Source organism: Talpa occidentalis, unplaced genomic scaffold (assembly GCF_014898055.3).
Source record: "Talpa occidentalis isolate TD23 unplaced genomic scaffold, MPIMG_talOcc4v2.1 talOcc4.6, whole genome shotgun sequence".
In the NCBI taxonomy this organism is placed as follows: Eukaryota; Metazoa; Chordata; class Mammalia; order Eulipotyphla; family Talpidae; genus Talpa; species Talpa occidentalis.
The window spans coordinates 82,715,040-82,740,573 of record NW_023604972.1 but is presented as its reverse complement, the minus strand read 5'-3'; the positions used below and the strand labels follow the sequence as shown (position 1 = coordinate 82,740,573).

General features: G+C 41.3%; 1 protein-coding gene across 1 annotated transcript in view; it reads right to left on the bottom strand.

The window, feature by feature from the left end:
• Positions 1 to 453: 453 nt before the first annotated feature.
• Positions 454 to 25,534, bottom strand: part of LOC129144684 (uncharacterized) — a 113,636-nt gene continuing 88,555 nt past the window's right edge. The window contains exon 6 of the mRNA XM_054687909.1: positions 454 to 1,515. Coding sequence (XP_054543884.1) covers positions 1,312 to 1,515 — 204 coding nt within the window. The 3' untranslated portion in view covers positions 454 to 1,311. The remainder of the gene's footprint in view (positions 1,516 to 25,534) is intronic.

The following is a 25,534-nucleotide window of genomic DNA, read 5'->3' as shown; positions in this document are numbered from 1 at the left end:
TGCTCAACTACCGATATCCATCTTCAAAGGGCCACTCACTCGGTGGGAAGGGGAATGCCAGTGTACCCCAACCCAAAAGGGTACCAGATTCCCAAGCCACTATGTTCACAGGCCTGCAGCACCCATGGCAGATCACTGGGTTTCCCCAGGACATGCAGCCAGGCCTGGGAGCCCAAGACCAGCACCCTGACAGGAACACCACCCACTCCATGGGGCTGCGGCCGGTCCCTGCTCAGACCCCTACCCAGGACCTCGGCTGGACCCAGACCCCAGGAGCTTTACTTCGGACCAGGTGTGGCTGCCAATACCCACACCGACACCCAGCCCATCAGCTCTGTGGGACACCACCTCCATGAGCCGTACCTGGCACCGGACTCTCCCACCAGCCACGGCTGTGACATCAGGCCCAGTACATATCACTTATGCTACCGTGAGCTGCATGTGGGTCCTGGTATTGCCTCCAAGTACCACTGGATCATCAAGCATAGCAGCTGCTGCTTATAACCCAGTAAGCTGTGTGTGGGACCTGGTGTTACCTATATCACCACCAGTGGGACATCTGGTATATATTTTCTCACTTTTACCACGTGAGCTCCTAGGACCTCGTGCCTCCACCCACCACCAGTGGTACATCTGTCCTAGGACTCACCACTCAGACCACCGTGAGCTTCTGGGACCTGGTGCCCCCACCATCCACCATTGAACAACAGGTACCAGGCCCAGCGCATGGCCAAGTTACATCAGACAGCCACGTGCTCCAATGCACAGAGAGGGAGGCCCCAACAACAGAACCACCCGACATCCTCAGAGTCCTCCTCCCAGGGATGTGGCCTGTGGAGGTCCTTATTGTTGGTGAGCTCCAGAAGGGTAGTGGCTGGTGGCCAGGGGAGGGGGCCTGGCTGGAACTTGGGGCTATGGCTCCCTATGCAGAGATGCTAGCATGCCCCTGGGTCAAAGACCTAGAGCCCAGGGTCATCTTGAGTCAGCTGAACTGGGGGCCCTTTCCGTCATCCTTATCAGGTGGGGGCCCCTTTGAAGAAGAACTGCTCCGGGGCGTCCAGCAGTACCCCCAGGAGGCCAGGGAGGGGCCTCACTGGGTTGCCGGTGGCCTTCTATTTTATAAATAAATATTTTTTGCCACTCACGTGGTCTCCGGCTGGCATCACTGCACACGTGAGGCACCACATTCTCAGCTGGCTGGGTCTCACTGCAGAGTCTCATCTGACTCAGATCTGTAAACCTAAACCACCACCACTGTGTGGAGAAGCCCAACTTCGTAGGCAAATTTGAGGACTAAGCAGAAGAGAGCAGTCAGGTGGGACAGGTCCTGGCGGGAAAGGGTGCCGGCTCGCGCTGTCTTCCCACCCACAACGGGGACCAGCCTCCACAGCGCTGGGTTTTCTCAGTAGAAACAGGTGACTTGAAGGCAAGCTCTGCAGAGGAACCGCATTCCTTGCTCAGGTAGCTGATGATTCTTAGCATCCTGACAGATGCTGGACCTCGGGCGTCGTTACTCTGTGACAGATGAAATCTCTGTGTGAGGAAGACAAGAACTTGGAGGAAAAAACCCATCCTAAGGAAATGCCTGGTTTGGGGCACTGTGGGTCTCTGGCGGGGAAGGGGCCCCAGCTTCAGGGGTGGATTCCTGCTGACCTTGACGTGCTGACTCAGCCTACACAGGGCTATTTCCTTTGTTCCCAAACTTGCTGATTCTCATCCACAGGTGGCAAGGTCAGGGGGCCTGGTCTCCACCCTGAGCGTCAGCTGCTCACCTCCCTCAAGCCTCAGGCAGGGTCACGCAGAGGTGATGCCATAGGGATACTTTCTGACTCCAGAGCTCACAGCCAGTTTTGGGGGAAATGGGTCTGGACCCCAGAGTTAGGTTCAAAACAGGCCAGGGGAGCCCTTGCTCATCAGCTCCTGTGTGATGGGACCAGGGGTGAGACGACCTGTGGGAGGGTCCAGGTGGAGGGGCTGCAGAGAGGGTGCCTCGAAGGGGGCACTCAGACCAGGAAGGGGCTCAGCTTCCATGGCTGCTCTAGGTGCAGGGTGGGTGGGGGGTGAGACAGAGGAGGGGACAGGTGGCACCAGGATAGTGCCCATGGAATGGGAGGTGGTGGGGGCTATGGCTGGGTCTGTCTTCCGGAACTCAGGTGAAGCCAACACAGGCCAGGGCCTTCCTACAACTCACAGGCAGAAAGGCAGGAGGGGGAGGAGGGGCACAATGTGGTGGGGAGCACGTCAGCATGGCCCTAATGTGGCACTGGAAGGGAAGGGCAGTTGTGATAGTTTGGGAGCTGGGAGGTGTCATCTGAGAAGAAGCAAACTAAAGGGCACTTGCCCCTCGGGAGGTTCCTTCTTTAGGGGCTGAGTCTACACTGCAGGTTCAGGTTTAGGAGGGATCTGGGACAGGTCTGGAGGCAGAGGTCAGGGCACAGTGCGCACCTCTGCTCCTACAGCCCAAGCGTCTGACTCAGCCTCCTGGAGACCAAAGCAGCTGGGATCCTGCTTGGAGGTCCCGAGCTTCAGGCCCTCCATTCCTTCATCTGCATAGTGGGGACAACTTGGGTGTGGTAGTTGGGTGAGCACAGGCAGCCACTCAAGATGGCCTGGGGAGGGGAGGGGAGGGAGTGCCCAGTAGGGGCGCATCCCCAATCCTGGTTCTGGTCCTCCCTGCTGGATCAGCAATCACAACAGCTCAGAGAGTGTCCTTGGGCCCCACCCACCTTCCTGTCCTGAAGAGGTGATGCAGCTGCCAGCTCACACAAGGGACTGTGAATTTACCTACCCATTGTGGAGGGTGGGTTTGATGTGTTGATTCTTGGGGGTGTCTCGAGTCTAGCCAAAACAGCAGCTGAGATGTGCTTTCACTTTGTTTTCTCTGTCCATCATATTGCATTCCCCTAGCACCCCTTTGATGATGGGGCAGTTCTTCACTGGTGCTTAGGCTTTTGTAGGGGGGCTAGTCCTTGGCCCGGGGTATTTTGCCCCCATTCTAAACTTTAACTCCTACTTCTCTCAGTCACTTCTTGGTTTCTGGTATAGGTTTAGATGATCATTTTTGCTTTTAATCCAACTGTATCTTTTAAGCACTAGTCTTATAACCAAACTGTGTTTGCTCTGAGAGCAAGTCCCAGTCTGCTACTGTGGGCACTAAGGCATTCACTAAAGGAAACTGGCTTCATACCTTTTGTTCTGATTATCTGCACAGTTTCCAATAAATAACCCAAACCACTCACTATTTTCTAGAATTTCCTGAATGTGTAAAGGTTACAGGAGCCCATAATAGCTTGAGGGCTTAAATTATGTTCATGCCGGGGTTTAGAAATCTTGGGGCATGCCAAATTTGATGTTTGGAGGATGGACGTGTGAGTGATCTCTGGGCAGGAATATTCCTCTCAAAGTTGGAGAGCAGAGGACTTCAATTTGTGTCCAGGATGACCAGTTGGCATCACAGGGGCAGGGCAATTCTGAGTATTATCATAGGGTCTTCTTTGGGTCTAAACTAAACCAGGTTAGGAGTGAAATCTGAAAGTTCTGCTTGGGAGAAATTGCTGTAAAAGCTTAGCTTCACAAGGAAACTCAGTTCTGGGACAGATGTGACAGAACGTAGCACACAAACAGGGAAGAGAGCACCTTCCTGTTGGAATGAGGTGCACAGCAAGGCCCAGTCACATCTGGAACTGCAGGGCTGCAGGCTCTGTATCTCCCTGCCAGCAGCCTCAGCAATGTAGGCAGATCTCATGGCACCGGCTTCCCATGGGGCAGTAAGGAGAGATAGTTGAGGAAAATGTAGGACTGGGAGACACCTGCTGTCCCACACACCCTGCTGGATAAATAATGGGGGCAGACATCAGAAGGCACAGTGTGCACCTCTGCTCCTATAGCCCAAGCCCCCAACTCAACCTCCTGGAGACCAAAGGAGCTGGGATCCTGCTTGGGGATCCCGAGCTTCAGGCCCTCCGTTCCTTCATCTGCAAAGTGGGGACAACTTGGTGTGGAGAGAGGTGGATAAATAATGATTTAATTTATCATACCTTTTTTTGCTTTTTTAAAAATATATTTCTTACTGTTCTAAATCTAGTTCTAAGTCTACCACAAATGAGGTAGGTGCTATGTAAAGCAGTACTTTCTCTTTACTATCTTAAAATTAAAGCCCCATTATGGAGATATTTTGTTCCTTTCCCTTATAAGGTATTTCTAATGATAATTGCAAGTTTTGTTATATTTTATCTGGGCCAACTGACCTGCTTACAGGTGGAGGATTTTACCCATGCTGTCCTTTGTGTGCTAAGCACTGGTTACATTTAGCTATTTGAATTTAGATGAAATTCAAAAATTCAGATTCTTAGACCTATGACATGTATTTCAAGTGCTCAACAGCTCCAAGTGGCTAGTGAGTACCATGTAAAGTAGTACAGATATAAGACATTTCCACCATCACAGAAAGTTCTGCTGGCCAATCCTGAGCAGATAGAACACTAGAACCATAGTGAGCTTCATCTACCTAATACTAACCATATGCATGTCATATGCCTTATGTAAGTTTATCCTTGCAACTGTCCTGTGAGATCAGTACTATTTTTCTCGTGTTCTTCTAATCTAATTCTTAGTATTGCTAAAAGTAGAAGCAAACTTGACAACGGGTAAGTAACTGGCAGTATTAAGCCTGACTCTAAAGTCTGCCTCTCAGCCTCTAGCTTCCTCAGTTTTCCAACATCAGGCTATCTCAACAGCAGATGTCATGATGTCCTAGTAGAGCAATGATGGGGCAGGGAGTTCAGTTTCAGGTAGTGCTGGGATGACAAGGGTGCAGATCAGGAACTGGCTCATCAGGTAACTATGGAATCTCCCGATTCCACAGTTGGCTCAAGGATCCAGGAGAGGCCTGTGGTTTTATTTGGTCCAGCAGTTCCCTGAAGGAACTGCTGCTATTTCAGATAAAACAATTCATCATTCTTGAGTTTTCCTTCATAACTCCTATGGAATTAAATAATCTATGCTTTTTTCTGCAAAGCAATCTTAGCAGGGATACCTTTGTGGAAGAGTTGAATGCATTTGAAGAAACTGAACATAATGGTCTCCTCCGTCATCTCCTCACTTTCCTGGTCATGGTGAGCTCTCAGGAAGCTTGGTAATAATGAGAAGCTTCCTGAGAGCTGAGGGAAGCTGAGGGAAGCTGAGGGACCAGAGTGCAAATCCTGCCTATAATGTGGGGTTTTTTGCCCCAGTTTTCTCACGGTCAATATGGGGCTAAAATACCCATCTCTCAACATTGTTGTAAAGTCTAAATATATTCTATAGAATAGTGAATTATGAGGGTTTAGCTGGACTTACAAAAGAATAAAGGTACTGGCAGAAGACAATACAATTGTTGGAGAAAATCAGAAGAGACAGTCTACTGAAGCTAGAGATTGTGGGAAATTTGGGAGTGTGTAGAAATGCAAAGAAATGGAGAGGACCTATTGCAACAGAGCAAAATTGAGAGAAGAGATGGGAAAATGGAATTTTAGGAAGTGCTGTATAAGTGGAATACTCCTTTGGTGATTTCAATAACGTTATAATTAATTTTCTGTTTATTTTTCAAATGTCAGGACTACTCTTTCCTTGATTGCAAAACCATGCTGACAATGGGTGGTAGAGCTCTTGCATATTGTATAAGAAAACTGACATTTAATATTTGATACAAATCATAGTTATAGTGGGAACAGTTGGATAAAAAGTTAGAAACTCATAGTAACAAAGTTAAGTTTCTGTTGGGGATTTAAGAAAATTAATATCTAGCTATAAAACCTGAGCACCATGGAGTTTATCTCTAAATATGACCTGGCATTTGCTCAATAGTACTTTGTTTTCCTATTCCAACTAGCACTATTGTACATTCTTTTAACAAGCACCTTTATTATTCCTAACTGAAAGAAACTAAAGATAATTATGATGGCAAGCTGAGTTACAGGCCCTTACCTCATTTTTCCATTTTCTGTAATAAATTTTGATTACATTATAACCAATAGTGGTTTGTATAATGTGGGCAAATTGACAATATTATACATAAATGGCATCTAGGAAATATTTGCTATAGGTGAAACACCTGTGTGGTAAGGGAAAAACATGTCCTGGAGTCAAACATTTGGCACTGCTATTTGTTCTGTGTGCCTGATTCTGTGGACTGCCTTTTCACACTTTATGATGTTCTTTGATGAACAGTCTTTCATTTTGGTAAGGTCTGTTTATTTATTCTTTTCTTGCCTAGATATTTGGAGTCATAATGTTCAGTCTTTTCTTCAGGTTAGAGCTAGTTTTTCTTTGTAAGTAATTTGGAGGATTCCCTTTATTGCTGTTTTTCCATGCTTGTATTTTGAACTATTAATGAGGTGTCCGTAACTTTCTCTAAATATGTGTCCTGAATACTTTTCTTCTAGAACCATTGTTATCCGGCTTGGTTTGTAGAAGAAGTCTGATTTTGGAGATTTAGTCAATATCAAAGAAAAAATATTTATAACTATTGCTGAAAGGAATATATATGTATGAATAAGTAAAATGTGTATTTTTATATATACACACATATATCTATATATTCCTTTTTTTGCCAGATAGCAACTAATAAAATTAAATATGTCTAAGAGTAGAAAACATGGTTTCCTTGTAGGAGGTAAAAACCCCCTTATGATCAAAATTTAATGTGTAGATTTTTTATTTATTTATTTGTTTATTTGTTTGTTTGTTTGTTTGTTTATACATGCACTGGGTACAATCAGAAGCGCGGGAGGGTGAGAGAATTCACCAGAGCCAGAGCAGGGAGCAGAGCAGGCAGAAGGACCGAAGTACAGTGCTGAGGGGAGCAGCAGGCGGCAGGAGAGGTCTGCGCGCCATGTGGGACCCTCCTCTGGTGGCCGGGGAGCAGCTGGGGATCCAACCGTGCCGCAGAGGCCGAGGGGAGCTTCACAACCCAGCGTTCAACCGCTGCGCCACCGGGGAGGCCCAATGTGTAGATATTTAAATATTTACTCTGTTACTTATGAAATGCATAGACTAAATATATTTAACTGGATTAAGACTTACTTACTATCCTTTTAATTGATCCATGTGATTTAGGTAAAAAGTTTACTACAAAAGTAATGTTAACATTCAAGAAAATAAACTATGAGTCATTTTCATTGACAGGTAGGGATTCCTTTTGGATGATGTGTCACATTACTTTGACAATATTTTCAGAAAACTTACCACAAGGCTCATATGAAGTGAGAACCTCCTTTATCACCATTTATGAAACCCAAGCAGAAAGATCCTAATTGCCTGAAAAATTATTCTGGCAACACTCTGCTCACCTGCAGAGAAGACAAGTGGAATGTCCTGATTAGCACTCTTTGGTCAAGAGTTAATGACTGAAAAAGAATTTGCTGTGATAATAGAAAGTATTCAATCTCTAAAGCTTGTTGATACTTTCCAACATGTGAATCCTGCCTAAAAAAAAAGGCTTCTGATTAAATCAGGCAAAATTGGATTAATCAGACATCAAACATCTTTTGATACTGGTCAAATTTACACAGGTGGAGGTTATGTGGAGGATTCTGTACCGATATTTATTGAGCATTTTCTAAGTTCTAGGCATTATGTGGGGCTCTTGAAATTTGCTTTTATTTATTTAATACCCATAACCCAATGAGTCATGTAGATGTTATTACTGTATCTCTTTTATAGGTTTATAAACTGAAGAAGAGGGAGGTTAAATAATATTAAAGCAGTACTTTTGCAATAAATATTAAAGTTTTTTAAGATTTTTTAGTAAGTCTCACAATTATTAAAACTGAAACATATTAAAAAGATTGAATTACGGTGATGAAGGATACTTTTAGGAATATAAGGATGGTTTTATATTAGAAAGTTCATTTGTAATTTATCAAAATGTTAACAAAAGTTTTAAATATCTTAAGTTGCTATCCAAAGACTCTAGATAAATGTCAATTCTAAGTTTCTTAGTGGATATGGAAGAATGTGTCACTCAAGTAATTAGAATAGCCAACAGAAAGTTCTAGAATAATTTCCTTGAAATTTGTAAATGATATCTCAATGATATTCAAAGATGCCCTCTAAACTCATTTGACACAATCCTAGTCATTTCATTAAGTAACTATACAAATTTAAGCAGGGGAAAGAAAAATTCTTTTTTTCAAATAACTGCTTACTTGAAAAATTCAAGAGCAGTAACTGAAATAAAATCACAAATAATGAAAGTTCATCAAGTTGTTCATTTACAAAATAAGTATGTAAACTGTTTACAGCTTTCCCATATACAATGAAAACCAGTTAGAAGGTAATAGAGAGCCCATTTATTTTTATAGTTGATTCAGCAGATATTTAGAAGTGGTTCACAAACATACTAGAAGATATTAAACTGTCACAAAAAAGGTTGTAACAACAGTTACCAAAATATTAACTGTAGTGTCACTGAGTTGTTGGATAATGTCCCATAATAAAAAATAATATTTTAATTTCATCTATCTTTAAATTTATTTTTGATTTTATAAGTTTTATATATTACTTCTAATAAGTAACATAATTATTTTAGATGAATTATAATCTATGATTGTTGAATTAATTATTGTAACAGTAACATTTTAATTTGTACTACTGAGAAAATATCAAAATTTGCATTACATTTTCCCTAACAATTAATTCTTTTGGTGTGTGCTTTTTTTTTTTTTTTTTTTTTTTTTTTAATCTTAAATTTTATTTTTATATTCCCCCATACAATTGCAAACGCCCCATTCTGACCCCAATCCTTCCCCTCCCGCCCCCCACCCCCCAAAAAGTGTCTCTGGTTCATAGTTTTTTGTTGATTTTGATTTTCACTTTCTTATATTCATTTTCCTGGTCCCTTATTTAAGTTTTCTAGATTCCTGCTATGAGTGAGACCATCCGGTATTTTTCTTTTTCTTTTTGGCTTATTTCGCTGAGCATGATCCCTTCCAGCGCCATCCATGTTGCTGCAAATTGCATGTGTTTATCTTTTTTGAATGCTGAATAATATTCCATGGTATATATGTACCACATCTTCTTGATCCAGTCATCTACTTTTGGGCATTTGGGTTGTTTCCAAAGCTTAGCTATTGTAAACAGTGCTGCTATAAACATAGGGGTGCAGGTGCTCTTTGGAATTGATGTTTCTGTGTCCTTTGGGTAAATACCTAGGAGTGGAATTGCTGGATCATATGGAAGCTCTATGTTTAGTAGGTCCAGAAATCTCCACACAGCTCTCCATAGTGGTTGGACCAGTTTGCACTCCCACCAACAGTGCACAAGAGTTCCTTTTTCTCCACATCCTCGCCAACATTTGTTGTTGCTAGTTTTTTTAATATGTGCCATTCTCACTGGTGTGAGATGGTATCTCATGGTAGTTTTGATTTGCATTTCCCTGATTGCAAGTGATGTTGAACATTTTTTCATATGTCTGTTGGCCATTTGCATTTCCTCTTCAGAGAAGTTTCTTTTTAGCTCTTCTGCCCATTTTTTGACTGGATTATTTTCTTTGTTGTTGCTGAGTCTCATCAGCTCTTTGCAGATTTTTGTGATCAGTCCTTTATCATTAGTGTTGTGTGCAAAAATGTTCTCCCAGTTGGTGGGGTTTCTCTTTGTTTTTGTTATTGAATCTTTTGCTGTGCAGAAGCTCTTTAATTTGATGTAGTCCCAGCTGTTTATCTTTGTCTTCACTATCACTGCTTTGGGTGATGTGTCTGTAAAGATGTCTTTGATGTGCAAATCCCGTAGTGTTTCGCCTATATTTCCTTCTATGTATTTTATGGTTTCAGGTCTTATGTCTAGTTCTTTAATCCATTTTGAGTTGATTTTTGTGTATGGTGTGAGGTAGTGGTCAAGCTTCATTCTTTTGCATGTAGCGACCCAGTTTTCCCAGCACCATTTATTGAACAAACTTTCTTTGCTCCAATGCATAGTCTTTGCTCCTTTGTCAAAGATTAGTTGACCATAAATCTGTGGATTTATTTCTGGATTTTCTATTCGATTCCATTGGTCTGTATGTCTGTTCTTGTTCCAATACCATGCAGTTTTGATGATTATGGCTTTGTAGTATAGTTTGAAGTCTGGGAGTGTAATGCCTCCATTCCCTTCTTTTTTTTTCAGGAGAGCTTTGGCTATTCGGGGTTTTTTGTGATTCCATATGAATTTCATCAATAATTGTTCTATTTCTTTGAAGAATGACATTGAAATTTTGATTGGAATAGCATTGAATCTGTATATTGCTTTTGGAAGGATGGCCATTTTAATAATGTTTATTCTTCCAATCCACGAGCAGGGGATGTCTCTCCATTTTTTGTGTCTTCTTCTATTTCTTTTAACAGTGTTTTATAGTTTTCTTTGTATAGGTCCTTTATCTCTTTTGTTAGATTTATTCCCAAATATTTGATTTTTTTTGTTTCAATAACAAAAGGGATGGTTTTTTTTTTCTTCTTCTTCAGATTTATTGTTTGTGTATAGGAAGGCTACTGACTTTTGCGTGTTGATTTTGTATCCTGCCACTTTACTGAACTGATTGATGAGTTGAATTAGCTTTTCTGTGGAGTTTTTGGGGTTCTCTATGTATAATATCATATCGTCTGCAAATAGTGATAGTTTGACTTCTTCTTTTCCTATTTGGATTCCTTGGATGTCTTTCTCTTGTCTTATTGCCCTGGCTAGGACTTCCAGTATTATATTGAAAAGCAGTGGTGAGAGTGGACATCCTTGTCTTGTTCCAGATCTTAATGGAATTGCTTTCAGCTTTTCACCATTGAGAATGATGCTGGCTGTTGGCTTGTCATAGATGGCCTTTATGATGTTGAGGTATGTTCCTTGTATCCCAAGAATTTCAAGGGATTTTATCATGAATGGGTGTTGCACTTTGTCGAAAGCTTTCTCAGCATCTATTGATATTATCATATGGTTTTTATATTTCTTTTTGTTGATGTGTTGGATAACGTTGATTGATTTTCGGATGTTAAACCATCCTTGTGCCCCTGGAATGAATCCTACTTGGTTGTGGTGAATTATCTTATGGATACATTTTCTGCTTTGGTTTTTATTATTTCTTTTCTTCTACTGGTTTTGGGGTTTTTTTGTTGTTCTTTTTCTAGATCTTTGAGCTTCGAGATTAGGTTGTTTCTTTGAGTTCTTTCTTGTTTTTTGATGTGAGCTTCTATTGCTATATATTTTCCTCTTATTACTGTTTTTGCTGCATCCCATACATTTAGGATATTGGTGTCCTCCTTGTCGTTCAATTCAAAGAATTTTTTAATTTCTTCTTTGATCTCCTCGTTAATCCAGTGGTCTTCCAGTAGTGTGGCTTTTAATCTCCATGAGGTAGGATAGTTCCTTGCCTTCTTTTTATGATTTATTTCTAGTTTGATGCCTTCGTGGTCAGAAAAGATGGTTGGTATGATTTCAATCTTGGTGTATCTGTTGATGTTTGTCTTGTGCCCCAGTATGTGATCGATCCTGGAGAATGATCCGTGTGCGCTTGAGAAAAATGTGTACTCCGTTTTTTTGGGGTTTAGTGTTCTATAGATGTCTGTTAAGCCCAAATGCTCTAGGTCCTTATTTAGAGCTTTAGTTTCTTTACTTATTTTTTGTCTTGTTGATCTATCCATTGTTGATAGTGGTGTGTTGAAGTCTCCCACTACATATGTGTTTTCTCTGATGTCTGTTTTCAGAGAGGACAACAGTTGTCTGATATATTTTGGTGCTCTTTCGTTTGGTGAGTATATGTTAATGAGTGTTATTTCTTCTTGAAGTATTGTCCCCTTAATCATAATGTAGTGACCATTGGGGTCTCTTTTTATTTTTTTGAGTTTGAAGTCTGTTTTATCTGATATAAGTATAGCTGTTCCTGCTTTCTTTTTTGGCCCATTTGCTTGTAGGATTTTTCCATCCTTTGACTTTGAGCCTATTTTTATCTTTTGTAGCTAAATGTGTTTCCTGGAGACAGCAAAAGGTTGGGTTTTGTTTCTTAATCCAGGCTGCAACTCTGTGTCTTTTTATTGAAGAGTTTAGTCCATTTACATTTAGAGTTAATATTGATATGTTAGCATCTGTATTTGCCATTATGTTTGTCTTTCCTTTGATTTTATTTATTTATTCTTTTAATAACTTTTTTTTTTTTTGGTCTTCTTTCGTTGTTATTCGTCCCTCTGAGGTTCTGGCTTTAGGATTCCTTGTAGTATTTTTTGGAGTGGGGGTTTAGTCGCAATGAAATTCCGGAGTTTCTCTTTGTCTGGGAAGGTCCATATTCTTTCTTCATGGAGGAAAGAGAGCTTTGCGGGATAGAGTATTCTTGGTTGGCATCTGTTTTCTTGGAGTCTGTTGACTATGTCCCTCCACTCTCTCCTTGCCCGTAGTGTTTCTTCAGAGAAGTCTGATGTCAGCCTGATTGGTTTTCCTTTGAATGTTATCTGTTTCTTCCCTCTTGTCAGCTTCATTATTTTTTCCTTGTCCTGGATTCTTGGAGCTTTACTATTATGTGTCTTGCTGTGTTTTTCCTTTCGTCGTGGAAGTTTGGTGTTCTTCTTGCTTCTTGTATATCAATTTTCAGCTCCTTCTTCTCATTTGGAAAGTTCTCTTCAATTATATCCATGAATATTTTCTCTGTTCCTACATCTCTCTCCTCTCCTTCTGGAATTCCTATAACTCTTATATTTCCTTTCCTCATGGAGTCAGATAGTTCCCGAAGTCTTTCTTCATTCTTTTTCCTTCGTACTTCTCTTTCCTTTTCTGTTTTGGTTCTTTTTATTTCTGTGTCTTCAAGATTACTTATTCGTTCTTCCATTTCATCTATTCTGCTTTCATTGCTTTTCCCAGAGTTCTTTAGTTCCTCCATTAATTCTTTGATCTCCTGCATTTCTCTTACTTCCCTCTTTAGGGACTCAATTTCCTTCTTCTGATCTATCACTTTTTTAATCATGGCAATTTAAATTCTCTTTCTGGAAGGCTCAGAAGTTCTTCCAAGTTGCTGTCGTTGCAATCTGGGGAGTGGTTTTCTTTTTGTGGTGTGCTTCTTTCCTGAGTAGTTTTTAGGTTGCGTGTGGTTCTTCTACTCCCTACTGTCTGTTTTCTAATTTGTCGTATGCGTTGGGACACTGTGTTGCTCGGACTGACTGACATCTTGGGTGAACTTCTCCGCTCCCCTCTGGCTCTTCCAGGAGCCATCTCTGTCTTCTGGGGGAGCTTTCTGCTGGTTTTAGGCAGTTTTTACTGAAGAAATGTCCCTGTTCTCAAATGGCGAAGCGGGATGCAGTCCCTGCGCCTCCGGTTTCAGGCACACTCTTCTGCGCACCCGGTCTGCCCCGGACGTGGGTGCCTGCTCCCTCTGTGGGCTCAGACTGCTGGTCAGAAGGGGCCTGGCGTGGAATAACTTCCCGGCTGGCCACTGGGTCCTCCAGAAACCTTCTGCCCTTTTCAAGCAGTCTTAAGAAATGTCCTGTTTTATAGGGTGTTAGTGACTTTTTTTTTCCTGGTCGCTAGGTGGCGCCAGAGATCTCTCCTATTGTCCTTGGGGGGCTGTTTTTCGCCTCCCCCCACCCCGTGGGACAGAGAACAGAGCGGGAATGGTAGGGTACACCTCAACAGCTTTGGGGTGCTGTGTCTGCCTTGTGCCCCACCGTCGTGGAGAAACCACGCCCCGAATTTTCGTGCCCTGGGTCTCAGTTCAAAGCCCTCAGTTCCAGGACGCGGGCTGTAGCCCAGTTCAGTGGCGCGGGAATGGCGCCTTTTGCACCGCTCCCGTGCCTGGGCGCCTGGATCCTGCTTACTCAGGGAGGGACCTTCACCTCAGTGAGGACCTCCGCGCGTCTCCCCGCAAGCCTAGGTCGTCTCCCCGCAAGCCTAGGTCGCAGGCGCGGGGACCTGGGCAGCCGCGATCCAGGTCTGCACTTGCTTTTCAAGCGCGCCGAGCACGCCGCGTTTCCGCGCCAGCTTACCGGCAGCCCGGGCTGTGTGGGTGTCTCCCGGGGTCTTTGTTCTTCTCTAATGGCGCCCGGAGCCGTTCGCTCACCGCCGCGGCGGATCCTGCAGGGTTCGCCTCAGCTCCCGTTCACGGAGTGTGGTGGCTGCAATAGTTGCTTTCCGCTCACAGTCCCGCTTGCTGTGTCGTTTGTTCTTGTTGGTTGTTTTGGTTTGTTGTTTCCTCCTCTCTGCCGGTCGGAGAGTGCCGACTCTGGGGGCGGGGGAGGGGAGCAGGGTTCTGCGCTTCCCTCCCTTCTAGTCCTCTTTTATGGCCAGTTTCTTCTTCGGGCAGTTCGCTGGCGTCACCCGTTTATCTTCCGTGTCCCAGTTCTCACTGGGACCTGCCGCTTTTCCTCCCTATTCACTTTTTTTAATGGGAGATCTTACTCGCAGCGTCTCCTCGCCGCCATGTTGCTCCGCCCCCTCCCGGGTTTTGTTTCCTAATCCAGGCTGCAACTCTGTGTCTTTTTATTGAAGAGTTTAGTCCATTTACATTTAGAGTTAATATTGATATGTTAACATCTGTATTTGCCATTGTGTTTGTCTTTCCTTTGATTTTATTTATTTATTCTTTTAATAACTTTTTTTTTTTTGGCCTTCTTTCATTGTTATTCGTCCCTCTGAGGTTCTGGCTTTAGGACTCCTTGTAGTATTTTTTGGAGTGGGGGTTTAGTTGCAATGAAATTCCGGAGTTTCTGTTTGTCTGGGAAGGTCCATATTCTTTCTTCAAAGAGGAAGGAGAGCTTTGCGGGATAGAGTATTCTTGGTTGGCATCTGTTTTCTTGGAGTCTGTTGACTATGTCCCTCCACTCTCTCCTTGCCCGTAGTGTTTCTTCAGAGAAGTCTGATGTCAGCCTGATTGGCTTTCCTTTGAATGTTATCTGTTTCTTCCCTCTTGCCAGCTTCATTATTTTTTCCTTGTCCTGGATTCTTGGGAGCTTTACTATTATGTGTCTTGCTGTATTTTTTCTTTCGTCGTGGAAGTTTGGTGTTCTTCTTGCTTCTTGTATATCAATTTTCAGCTCCTTCTTCACATTTGGGAAGTTCTCTTCAATTATCTCTTTGAATATTTTCTCTGTCCCTACTTCTCTCTCCTCTCCTTCTGGTATTCCTATAACTCTTATATTTCCTTTCCTCATGGAGTCAGATAGTTCCCGAAGTCTTTCTTCATTCTTTTTCCTTCGTACTTCTCTTTCCTTTTCTGTTTTGGTTCTTTTTATTTCTGTGTCTTCAAGAGCACTTATTCGTTCTTCCATTTCATCAATTCTGCTTTCATTGCTTTTCCCAGAATTCTTTAGTTCTTCCACTAATTCTTTGATCTCCTGCATTTCTTTTACTTCCCTCTTTAGGGACTCAATTGCATTCTTCTGATCGTTGATTATTTTTCCCTTATCATTGTTTTCCTTTATGACTTCTGTCAGTTTTTTAATCACGGCAATTTTAAATTCTCTTTCTGGAAGGCTCAGAAGTTCTTCCAAGTTACTGTCGTTGCAATCTGGGGGCTGGTTTTCTTTTTGTGGTGTGCTTTTTCTCTGGAGAGTTGCTAGGTTGCGTGTGGTTCTTCTCCTCCCTACTGTCTGTTTTCTAATTTGCCGTATGCGTTGGGACACTGTGTTGTTGGGACTGGCCGGCATCTTGGGTGGGCTTCTCTTCTCCCCTCTGGTTCCTCCTGGAGTCATCTGTCAGTTTCAAGCAGTCTTTATTGGAGAAAGGTCCCTGTCCTAAAATGTCGATGTGGGGACACACTCCCCTGTGCGCCTGGTCTGCCCCGGCGGTGGGTTCCTGCTCCCCCTCTGGGCTTGGACTGCAGGCCAGAGGGGGTCTGGCGTGAGCGAACTTCCCCCGCTCACCTCTGGCTCCTGAGGAAGCCTTCTGCAGGTAGTCTTTACTGAAGAAATGTCCCTGTTCTAAAATGGTGATGTGGGACACACTCCCTGCGCGTCCGGTGTCAGGCACACTCTTCTGCGTGCCTGGTCTGCCCTGGCTGTGGGTGCTCGCTCTCCCTGTGGGCTCAGACTACTTGTTCGGAAGGGGCCGGGTGTGGGCTAACTCCCCAGCTGGCCACTAGTTCCTTCAGGAGCCTGTGCTGTCTACAAGTCGCTAGGTGGCGCCAAAGATCTCTCCTAGAGCCCTTGGGGAGCTGATTTTCCATGCCGTGGGACAGGGAGCAAAGCGGGGATGGTAGGGTACACCTCAACGGCTTTGGGGTGCTGTGTCTGCCTTGTGCCCCACCGTCGTGGGGAACCCACGCCCCTAATTTCGTGCCCCGGGTCTCAGTTCCAAAGCCCTCAGTTCCAGGACGCGGGCTGTAGCCCAGTTCAGTGGCGCGGGAAGGGCGCCTTTTGCACAGCTCCCGTGCCTGGGCGCCTGGTTCCTGCTCACTCAGGGAGGGACCTTCACCTCAGTGAGGACCTCCGCGCCTCCCCGCAAGCCTAGGTCGTCTCCCAAGCCTAGGTCGCAGGCGCGGGGACCTGGGCAGCCGCGATCCTGGTCTGCACTTGCTTTTCAAGCGCGCCGAGCGCGCCGCTATCCGCGCAAGCTTACCGGCAGCCCGGGCTGTGTGCGCGTCTCCCGGGGTCTTTGTTCTTCTCTAATGGCGCCCGGAGCCGTTCGCTCACCGCCGCGGCGAATCCTGCAGGGTTCGCCTCAGCTCCCGTTCACGGGGTGTGGTGGCTGAAATAGTTCCTTTCCACTCACAGTCCCGCTTGCTGCGTCCGTTTTTCTTGTTGGCCGTTTTGGTTTGTTGTTTCCTCCCCTCTGCCGATCGGAGAGTGCCGCCTCTGTGGGCGTGGGAGGGGAGCAGGGTTCTGCGCTTCCCTCCCTTCTGGTCCTCTTTTATGGCAACTTTCTTCTTTGGGCAGTTTGCTGGAGTCACCCGTTTATCTTCCGTGTCCCAGTTCTCACTGGGACCTGCCGCTTTTCCTCCCTATTCACTTTTTTTAATGGGAGATCTTACTCGCAGCGTCTCCGGTGTGTGCTTTTTTTTTTTAATAATCATGGGAAAGAAGTGTGGCTGTCAGTTCAAAATGACGTTCAGCATTTGTTCACTGTATTCAAACATTTTAACACTGAACAGTGTTAACAGTGTTAACACTGGAAATGTGCTGCTCATTTATCAAAGTATCATAACTACTTCTATGAGCAATTTTTAGCAGGGTACTCTGTTGAACATTTTACCATCCAGAATAAAAAAAATCCCATATTCTACTTAGTTAACATTTTCAATTAAAAAAAAATGAAGTTCACAAGTCTTGACACCAAAGAAAAGCATATCTCCACGGTGAAGATGAATTGTGACTTCCTGTGTGAAGTTATGTTATTAATTTTCAGTAATTTTTTTAAAGCAGATACTAGCCCAGATAACTGTGTTATTTATTATCAGAGTGCTGCAAAATAAGTTCATTTTCATAAATAATACAACAGGATGACTTAAAAAAAATTATAGACTTTCTTTGAAAAAAGAAAGTTCATTGTGGGGGGTGGGGGGCATCCTAGAGGCCTAGGGGTTCACCACTATCACTGCTACAGCCTAAATTCTAGAATAATTTCCTTGAAATTTGTAAATGATATCACAATGATATTCAAAGATGCCCTCTAAACTCATTTGTGTGCAATTAATAGCTAACCCACACTGTAGCAGACCTCTCCTGTTTTGCCCGCCACTCCCCTCAGCAGTGTATTTTAGTAAATCCGCCTGTTCTGCTCCCCACTCTGTCTCTGGTGAATCATCTGACCCCCAGTACCTCTAGGATATACCCTAGTTCTTCTATGTTTAAATAAATAAAAATAAATAAATCTTTAAAAAAAATACTCTGTTAAATTAAATGTTAAATTAAAAGGTAGCCATGTTAAGGAGTATCTCCGCTATTGAGCGGAGATCAACTTCTGAGGTGACTGCAGTTATACTTTTTTTCTAAAGGTAGACATGAGAGGGACACCCAGGGACAGAAGAGGAGAGTAAAGAATTCAATGTGAACCTTCCTATTTGGGAAAAGAGCATTGTAACAAACTTAGTCTTGAATTAGTCAAGGAAACATTTAACAATGTTTTCAGTCAGGCAGAGTGGGAGTCAGATAGGGTCAGGTCAGGAAAGAGTCAATGTAGAGCGAGGTTCTACATGGGAGTGAGTCTGGGGTGCTCTGTTGGTTAGTGTGTGTTTGCTACAATGAAAGAAAGTTATACTTGTCTGCCTTCTCTACTAAGTCTTAAACACCCTTTCTTCTGCACCTTGTGCTATGCCTCTCTGTAGAGAAAGAAAGGATTTTGTCAGTACCAATGATGCTTGGGGAACCCAATTCTTTAAGCTATAGATGGTCAGCAATAAGACCTGGACTACTTATTTTATGATTTCAGCGCTCTTTAATTCAGTACATAGGCTAGAGGGTCTAAAAGCTTAGTGTGGTTGGAATGATACAAGGAGCTTATTAAAACACTAATTCTTGGTTACCTCTCCCTCCTCACCCACCAATTATTGATTCAGTAGGTCTGTAATAGGACACAGGGATCTGCATTTTAAATTGGATATCTAGGTGATTCTGATGTGCTTAAGTATACCTTATAGTGAGAAGGAAGGTTGAATGGAAACAAATGGAAAAATAGCAGAGGACATTATGGACAATGTGCTTTCCTCTCCTTGTTCTCTGCTGCATCTGATTTGCTATGGCTGACATTTTAGGTGGGGATGAGGAACCCATGGAGGAACTTGGACTCTTAACAAAGAGACCTTTCTTTATGGAAAGTTCCCATTTACATTGAACATAGGTAGTAGGGGAAGTTAGTAGAAAGGAAAGTAATGGTCTGAGAACAATGGTCTCAGAATCATGCTTTTTTTCCCTTCTTACCAGGGTCTTGAATTTGTAAGAACTTAGGAAGAGAAACTTGCAAGTTTTGGGCAGATGGCTTAGTACAAAGTATATTATATAATTACCCCGTCTTAGTATGACTGTGGATTGAGTCAAGTATATCTCACAGAAAGAAAATTTCAACCGAGCTTAATCTTGGCCTGAGAATTCATAAGTGAACTATAAAATTTTAACTGTGCAAGAGGGACTCTACAGAGGCCATGTTTGTATTTGGCAAAGTCTGAAAAGCAGCCTCCAGCTTTAATCAGCCCATTTAAAAATTGTGCCTACTTAAGTTCTAGTATAATGGATTATTTGATATTTATTTTAAGAGAACTAAAGACTTCCCAGATTCTACACAGGAGTTTGCTATATGAATAGGTCCTTAGTGTGCAATTAGTCACTTGTTTAGCTATTAATTTTAAACTGCTTATTGTAGAATTATTTGTTCTCAATTCTGCCTGCCAAGGGTACATATGTGCTAAGGTACCCTTTGTACTAATTAATAAAATGACTGGTAATAATGGAATGATCTGATTGAATGGCTCTCTTTTTAGATTGCAGGCTCCCAACTGGGGGATTAATTCAAAGGTGAGTTTTCACCATCATATACACAGTAAGACTTCAAGCAGTTTAGAATAACAATGCTTGTAACCTGACAACAGGAGTGAAACGGGGTTTTAGAAGGCACTTCCCTGGTGGAGAAGGCCAAAGAAAAGAGTGAGAATATAGCTACCTTGCCAAGGTCAACCTCTGCCTTGACTCAGAAGAACTTGTCTTTAGGCGCAGTGGAGTTTGAACAGAGAGTTATTAAGGTGTTGAACTATGACTGTGGAAGGAGAAATCATATATATTAAATTTTTACTTGGGAAATATTTATTTAATGCTTAGTTGGAAAGATTTTGTGATGGGGAAGGTGATGGAGCTGTTGGATTTGGCCAGATTGTAGGCTGGGACTGTGGCAAGACCACTGCTATACATATGGCACTTAATTGTGTTGAGAGCTGTTTTGTGTCCTTCAAATAGTTCTAGTTCATAGGTGAATTGTGGCCAAGAGTTTTGTTCAAGAGGTGGAAGTTTGGTATGACTTATAAAATTGCCAAAGATTCTCTCCTAAGCCAGAACATCTGGAGGAAAATAGATACCTCATTTAAAGATGGAAAAGCAATGTTGTCCTGGATTTTGAAGCACTATAAATTGTATTTTTGAACTAACTCTAAATCCAATAGCATCAAAATGCATTTTGTACTATGTTTTCCCTTGATGCTGAGGCAGGAATAGCACGGGATATTGGAAATAAGTTAAATAATCATAGAGAAAATTATTTAAACAATCAACTTGTGCAGCCAACTTTTGAACAAGATGGATGTTTAGTGAAGCTACAGCTGTATGTATGATTTAACATGATATTCATGTTTATTAAACCCACACACATATTTATCTTCAACCATGACATAATCACAAACTCATCAAGTGGCACCTTTGGAGTGATATAAAATTAGCATTGTCCACATAAATCTGATATGACAGCATCTCGGTTTGATGCCCCGTTAGCTAATTGCTTGAGTTTTGAGAATACAAAATTTGTGAGGCATTAGATTTGTTTTTTATGAAATTAGTCTAATGAAAGAATGAAAGTCAAATGTGGTTTGTAAAATACAACCAAGGGAAAAGCAGTAGAAATCAAGCTGAATTATCATTAGTATTTCATCTTTAATACTTTTATACCCCATTAGCATTTAATATTTTCATTTCCCAGTGCTAGTTTAAAAGAAAATTTCTCTAAGAATTAATAATTAATTAGGATTGGTGTTAGCAGCAACCCTACAAAGCATTTATTAGAGTAGAAATATAAATGCTTCAGGTATTTCTGATCATAAACATTTTCATAGCACTAGATACTCTATTTCTCTTTTCTTTTTACTCCCTAAGACCAAACAAAGATCCAAAGCTGTTCATGTAACTTGAGAGAAGCCAGTATATCAGAAAGATGATAGGAAAAAGGAGAACCTTTTTGATGATAGGAAAAAGGAGACTGCTCTAAAAGCAGTCTCTTCAATATGCTTTAACATCATAATCAATTTTTTCAAGGAACATTCATATTCTCTCATCACATTCTCTTGCTAGACTCAACATTTTGTTTTGGATAGGAAAAAATTAGTAGACTTAATCATTAGTTTAAGTTTCTCTTTTTGTTCATTGGTGATTCATAATTGAAATTAAATATTTTGAAAGACAAAGAATTGAACCGTTATTATCCAAATGAGATTTGTCTGTTTATGCTTCATAACTAGAGTCCTCAATATCATACCTGGAAACTTTCAGACTTGCTTCTGTTTAAGGAATAATTCATGAGTGATTCTAAAATTGTGTATCTGGGCCTCCCTGGTGGCGCAGCGGTTGAGCGCTGGGTTGCGAAGCTGCCCGCAGCCTCAGCAGCATCGGTTCAATCCCCAGCTGCTCCCCAGCCACCGGAGGAGGGTCCCACATGGCGCACAGACCTCTCCTGCTGCCCGCTGCTCCCCTCAGCAGTGTACTTCGGTCCTTCTGCCTGCTCTGCTCCCTGCTCTGGCTCTGGTGAATTCTCTCACCCTCCCCCGTGCTTCTGACTGTACCCAGTGCTTGTATAAATAAATAAATAAATCTTTAAAAAAAATTGTATATCTGCCTCAGAGAATATCCTAAAGTGAAAATTCCCAGATGGTATTTTTAAAAAATTTTTAAATATGAATCATTCGAATTATACAAATTTGTACATATTATAGTGTATAGTGTAAATGTACCATATTTAAACACATAGTATAATTTCTGTGGTATCTGAGTTTTTTTTTTAAGATTTTGAGGTCTTTAACAAGAGGAGCATCTGGTGCAGTAGAGAGAGCAATGAACTGAGCGTTAGTCTATGAGACCTCAGGTGAATGGGACTTGCTCCACTTCCCCAAGCTTAATTAATCCCCAGTATTATTATTCTTGTAAGTAAGGTAGTGGGATGATTAGAAGGGGGCTTCTCAGGTGCTGATAATATTCTATATCTTGATTTTGGTGCTAATTACATGGGTGTGTTCATTTTTGAAAATGAGTTACAGACTTTTCTGTATGCAATACTTCAATAAAAAGCTAAAGGCTTTTTAATATTGTCTAATTTTAATAACAACAGTAGAAATATAGTAGTGGCTTGGATAACAACTGCAACAACAAAATCATTACCATCCTGGGCCTCCCTTGGTGGCGCAAAGCAGTTAAACTCAGCACTGTGAAGCTATCTCCCCTGCTGGCCAGGGAGCTGACTCACATATGATGCAGCAGACCTCTCCTGTCTCGCCCCTGCTCCCCTCAGCAGTGTATTTCAGTAGATCTGCCTGTTCTGTTCTCCACTCTGTCTCTGGTGAATCCTCTCACACTCCTCACCTCTGGCCTGTACCCCAGTTCTTGTATGCATAAATATATAAATCTTTTTTAAAAAAATCATTGCCATCCTATTCACACTGCATCCTGTGCATTTTTAACAATCACAGTTGCCTTTTCCACATTGTATTCTAATTATCTGTTAAATGACTGTCACCATTAGATTGTTAGCATCAATAGAGTAGTGAAGAAAATAGTTTTTCAAGAAATGTCTAGAGCAGTGTCTAACTTGCTTCCCTATATGATTACTTAGTACACTGCTTATTTACTAGAAAGAGAAATGAACTCTGCTTGTATTTTGCCCCTGGGTAACTATGTTATAGTCTACAAAAAAATTTTTTCTAGGTCTCCTTGTTGTCTAGAAAAATAAGAGATTTCACTACAGGAGACCTAATATTTTTTTCCAGTTTGAAAATTCTATAATATATTTAAAATATAAACATGCCAGAAATATTTTAAAATGTTAAACATTTCCCATGGTGATTAAATAAGTTTAACTCAGAAATAAAAAGTACAAATAACAGATGGTTTCAAAATATAACTAGGACTTCCAATTTATGAAAATAAAAACTGAGTTTTCTACCAATTCTCCTGCCAATTAAATTTACCAATTTAATTTAATCTTTCATTTTCTGTAAAAGCATTTTATATAATTTGAATTTATGTTGATGAAGAAAAACAAAAAGAAGCAAATCTATATCTTAAAAAATGTTCTAAGATAGCTCAACATATGGAAATCAATTAATGGGATTTAACACATCAACACAAAGGAAAATTAAAAACATATGATCATATCAACAGATTCTGAGAAAGCATCTGACAAACAACATCCATTTATGATGAAGGCCCTCAAAATTCTTGGAATAGAAGGAACATACCTTAACATAATAAAAGCCATATATGACAAACCCACAGTCAATATCATTCTCAATGGTGAAAATCTGAAAGCCTTCCCTTTAAGATCATGAACAAGACAAAGAAGTCCACTCTCACCACTGCTTTTCAATACAATACTGGAAATCCTAACCAGATCACTAAGGCAAGAGGAAGACATACAAGGGAAAGAAGAAGTAAAACTATCACTATTTACAGATGATATGATAATATACATGCAGGACCCTAAAAACTCTACAGAAAAACTAATTTAAACAGTAAGCCAGTTTAGAAAAGTAGGAAAATACAAAATCAACACACAAAAATCAATAGCCTTCCTATCTGTATACAATCCATCTGAAGAAGAAATTTAAAAAAAAAATCCCATTTACAACTGTACCAAAAAAAAATTAAATACCTGAGAATAAACACAACAAAGTAGGCTAAACACCTACACAAAGAAAATTATAAAACACTGTTAAAAGAAATAGAAGACACAAAGACATGGAAAGACACCCCCTGCTCATGGATTGGAAGAATTAACATTATCAAAATGGCCATCCTACCAAAAGCAATTTACAGATTCAATGTAATTCCAATAAAAATTTCAATGGCATTCTTCAAAAAAAAATAGAACAAATATTGCTAAAACTCATATGGAATCACAAAAAAAAACCTCAATTAGCCAAAGTGCTCCTGACTAAAAAGGAGAATGGAGACATCACATTCCCAGACTTCAAACTATACTGCAAAGCCATAATAATCAAAAGGTACTGGAACACAAAAAAATAGAGACCAATGGAACCAACAAAAACCCAGAAATAATGCCACACATTTATGGACAAATTATCCATGACAAAGGAGCAAAGACTATGCAATGGAACAAGGATAGTCTGTTCAATAAATGGTACTGGGAAAAGTGGACCACCACCTGCAAAAGAATGAAACTAGACTATTACCTCACACCATGCACAAAACCAACTAAAAATGGATAAAAGACTTGAACATAAGATCTGAAACCATAAAATATATAGAAGAAAACATAGGCAAAACATTCCATGACATACATCACAGAAATATCTTCAAAGACTCATCCCCAAAAGTGAAGGAAAAGATAAATAGGTGGCGCTATATATATCAAAACTAAAAAGCTTCTGCACAGCAAGAGACAACAACCAAAAAATGTTAAACATCACTTATAATCAGGGAAATGCAAATCAAAACCACAATGAGATACTACCTCACACCAGTGAGAAAAAAAAAACAAAAAAAAAATTGGTAACAACAAATGCTGGTGAGGATGTGGAGGAAAAGGAGCTCTCTTACATTGCTGGTAGAAATGCAAAATGGTCCAACCACTATGGAAAGCTGTGTGGAGGTTCCTCAAACTACTAAAAATGAAACTACCATATCATGCAGCAATGCCATGCCTCAGAATTTACCCAAAAGACACAAAAACATTAATTCAAAAGGAAACCTAGCACTCCTATATTTACCCCAGCACTATTTACAATAGCTAAAATATGGAAACAGCCTAAAAGCCAAAAAACAAATGACTGAATAAAAAAGATGTGGTATAAATACACAAGGGAACGATTATTCTGCAGTCAAAAAACGTAAACTCATGCCAAACAAGGGATCAAGAAAAACCAAAGTGAGATCAGAACAGGGGAGGGAAGAGCACAAGTGAATTGTGGTAACAGGTGACTTGGTGGTAGGAATTCACAGGTGACTTGGTGGTGGGAATTCTATGGGGATTACACCTGAGAGGAACAACAATGTAAATATGTATATATATATATATATATATATATAAATTTTTAAAAGATTGTTAATAAAATATTCAAATTTATAAACTTTGTATTAAAAAAAAGTCCTTCTACACAAGAAGGAATTTATCTTCCCATCTAGAAATGGGGTAAAATATATGAAATAATGGTTTTCAGACATTGTGTATTAGGCAGCACAGGATGCTGTATTTGGGAGTGGAAAAACAAAGATGTGAATAAAATTTCATCAGCTTAGTGTGAAGAGTGTTTCCAGACTGCAGTGTAGGGAAAGGGAACTCAGGGCACCGAAGGATCTCTCTGATTTGAAGAGATGGAACTAAACTCTGGGGAAGCCAAAGTGGCTTGAGTTTACAGGACAGAGTACCAGTGAAGAGAGCTTAACAGAGAGAAAGTTCTAGTGATCTTCAGGGAAGTCTTCTTTAACTCTTCATCTGACTACTGGTCAACACAGGCTTGTGTGGATATTCCCTAAATTTGGGAGAAATCACTGAAAAGGAGCATTCAGAGCAGGAGAATGATGTTCCTACTAGCTAGAATGAAAAATGTTATAAAACAAAGGCCATGAGAGAAATAAGACTATTCAAAAGTGTTGACTTTTGTGGAGAGGCAACTGAGACCTAAGTAAAGACTGAT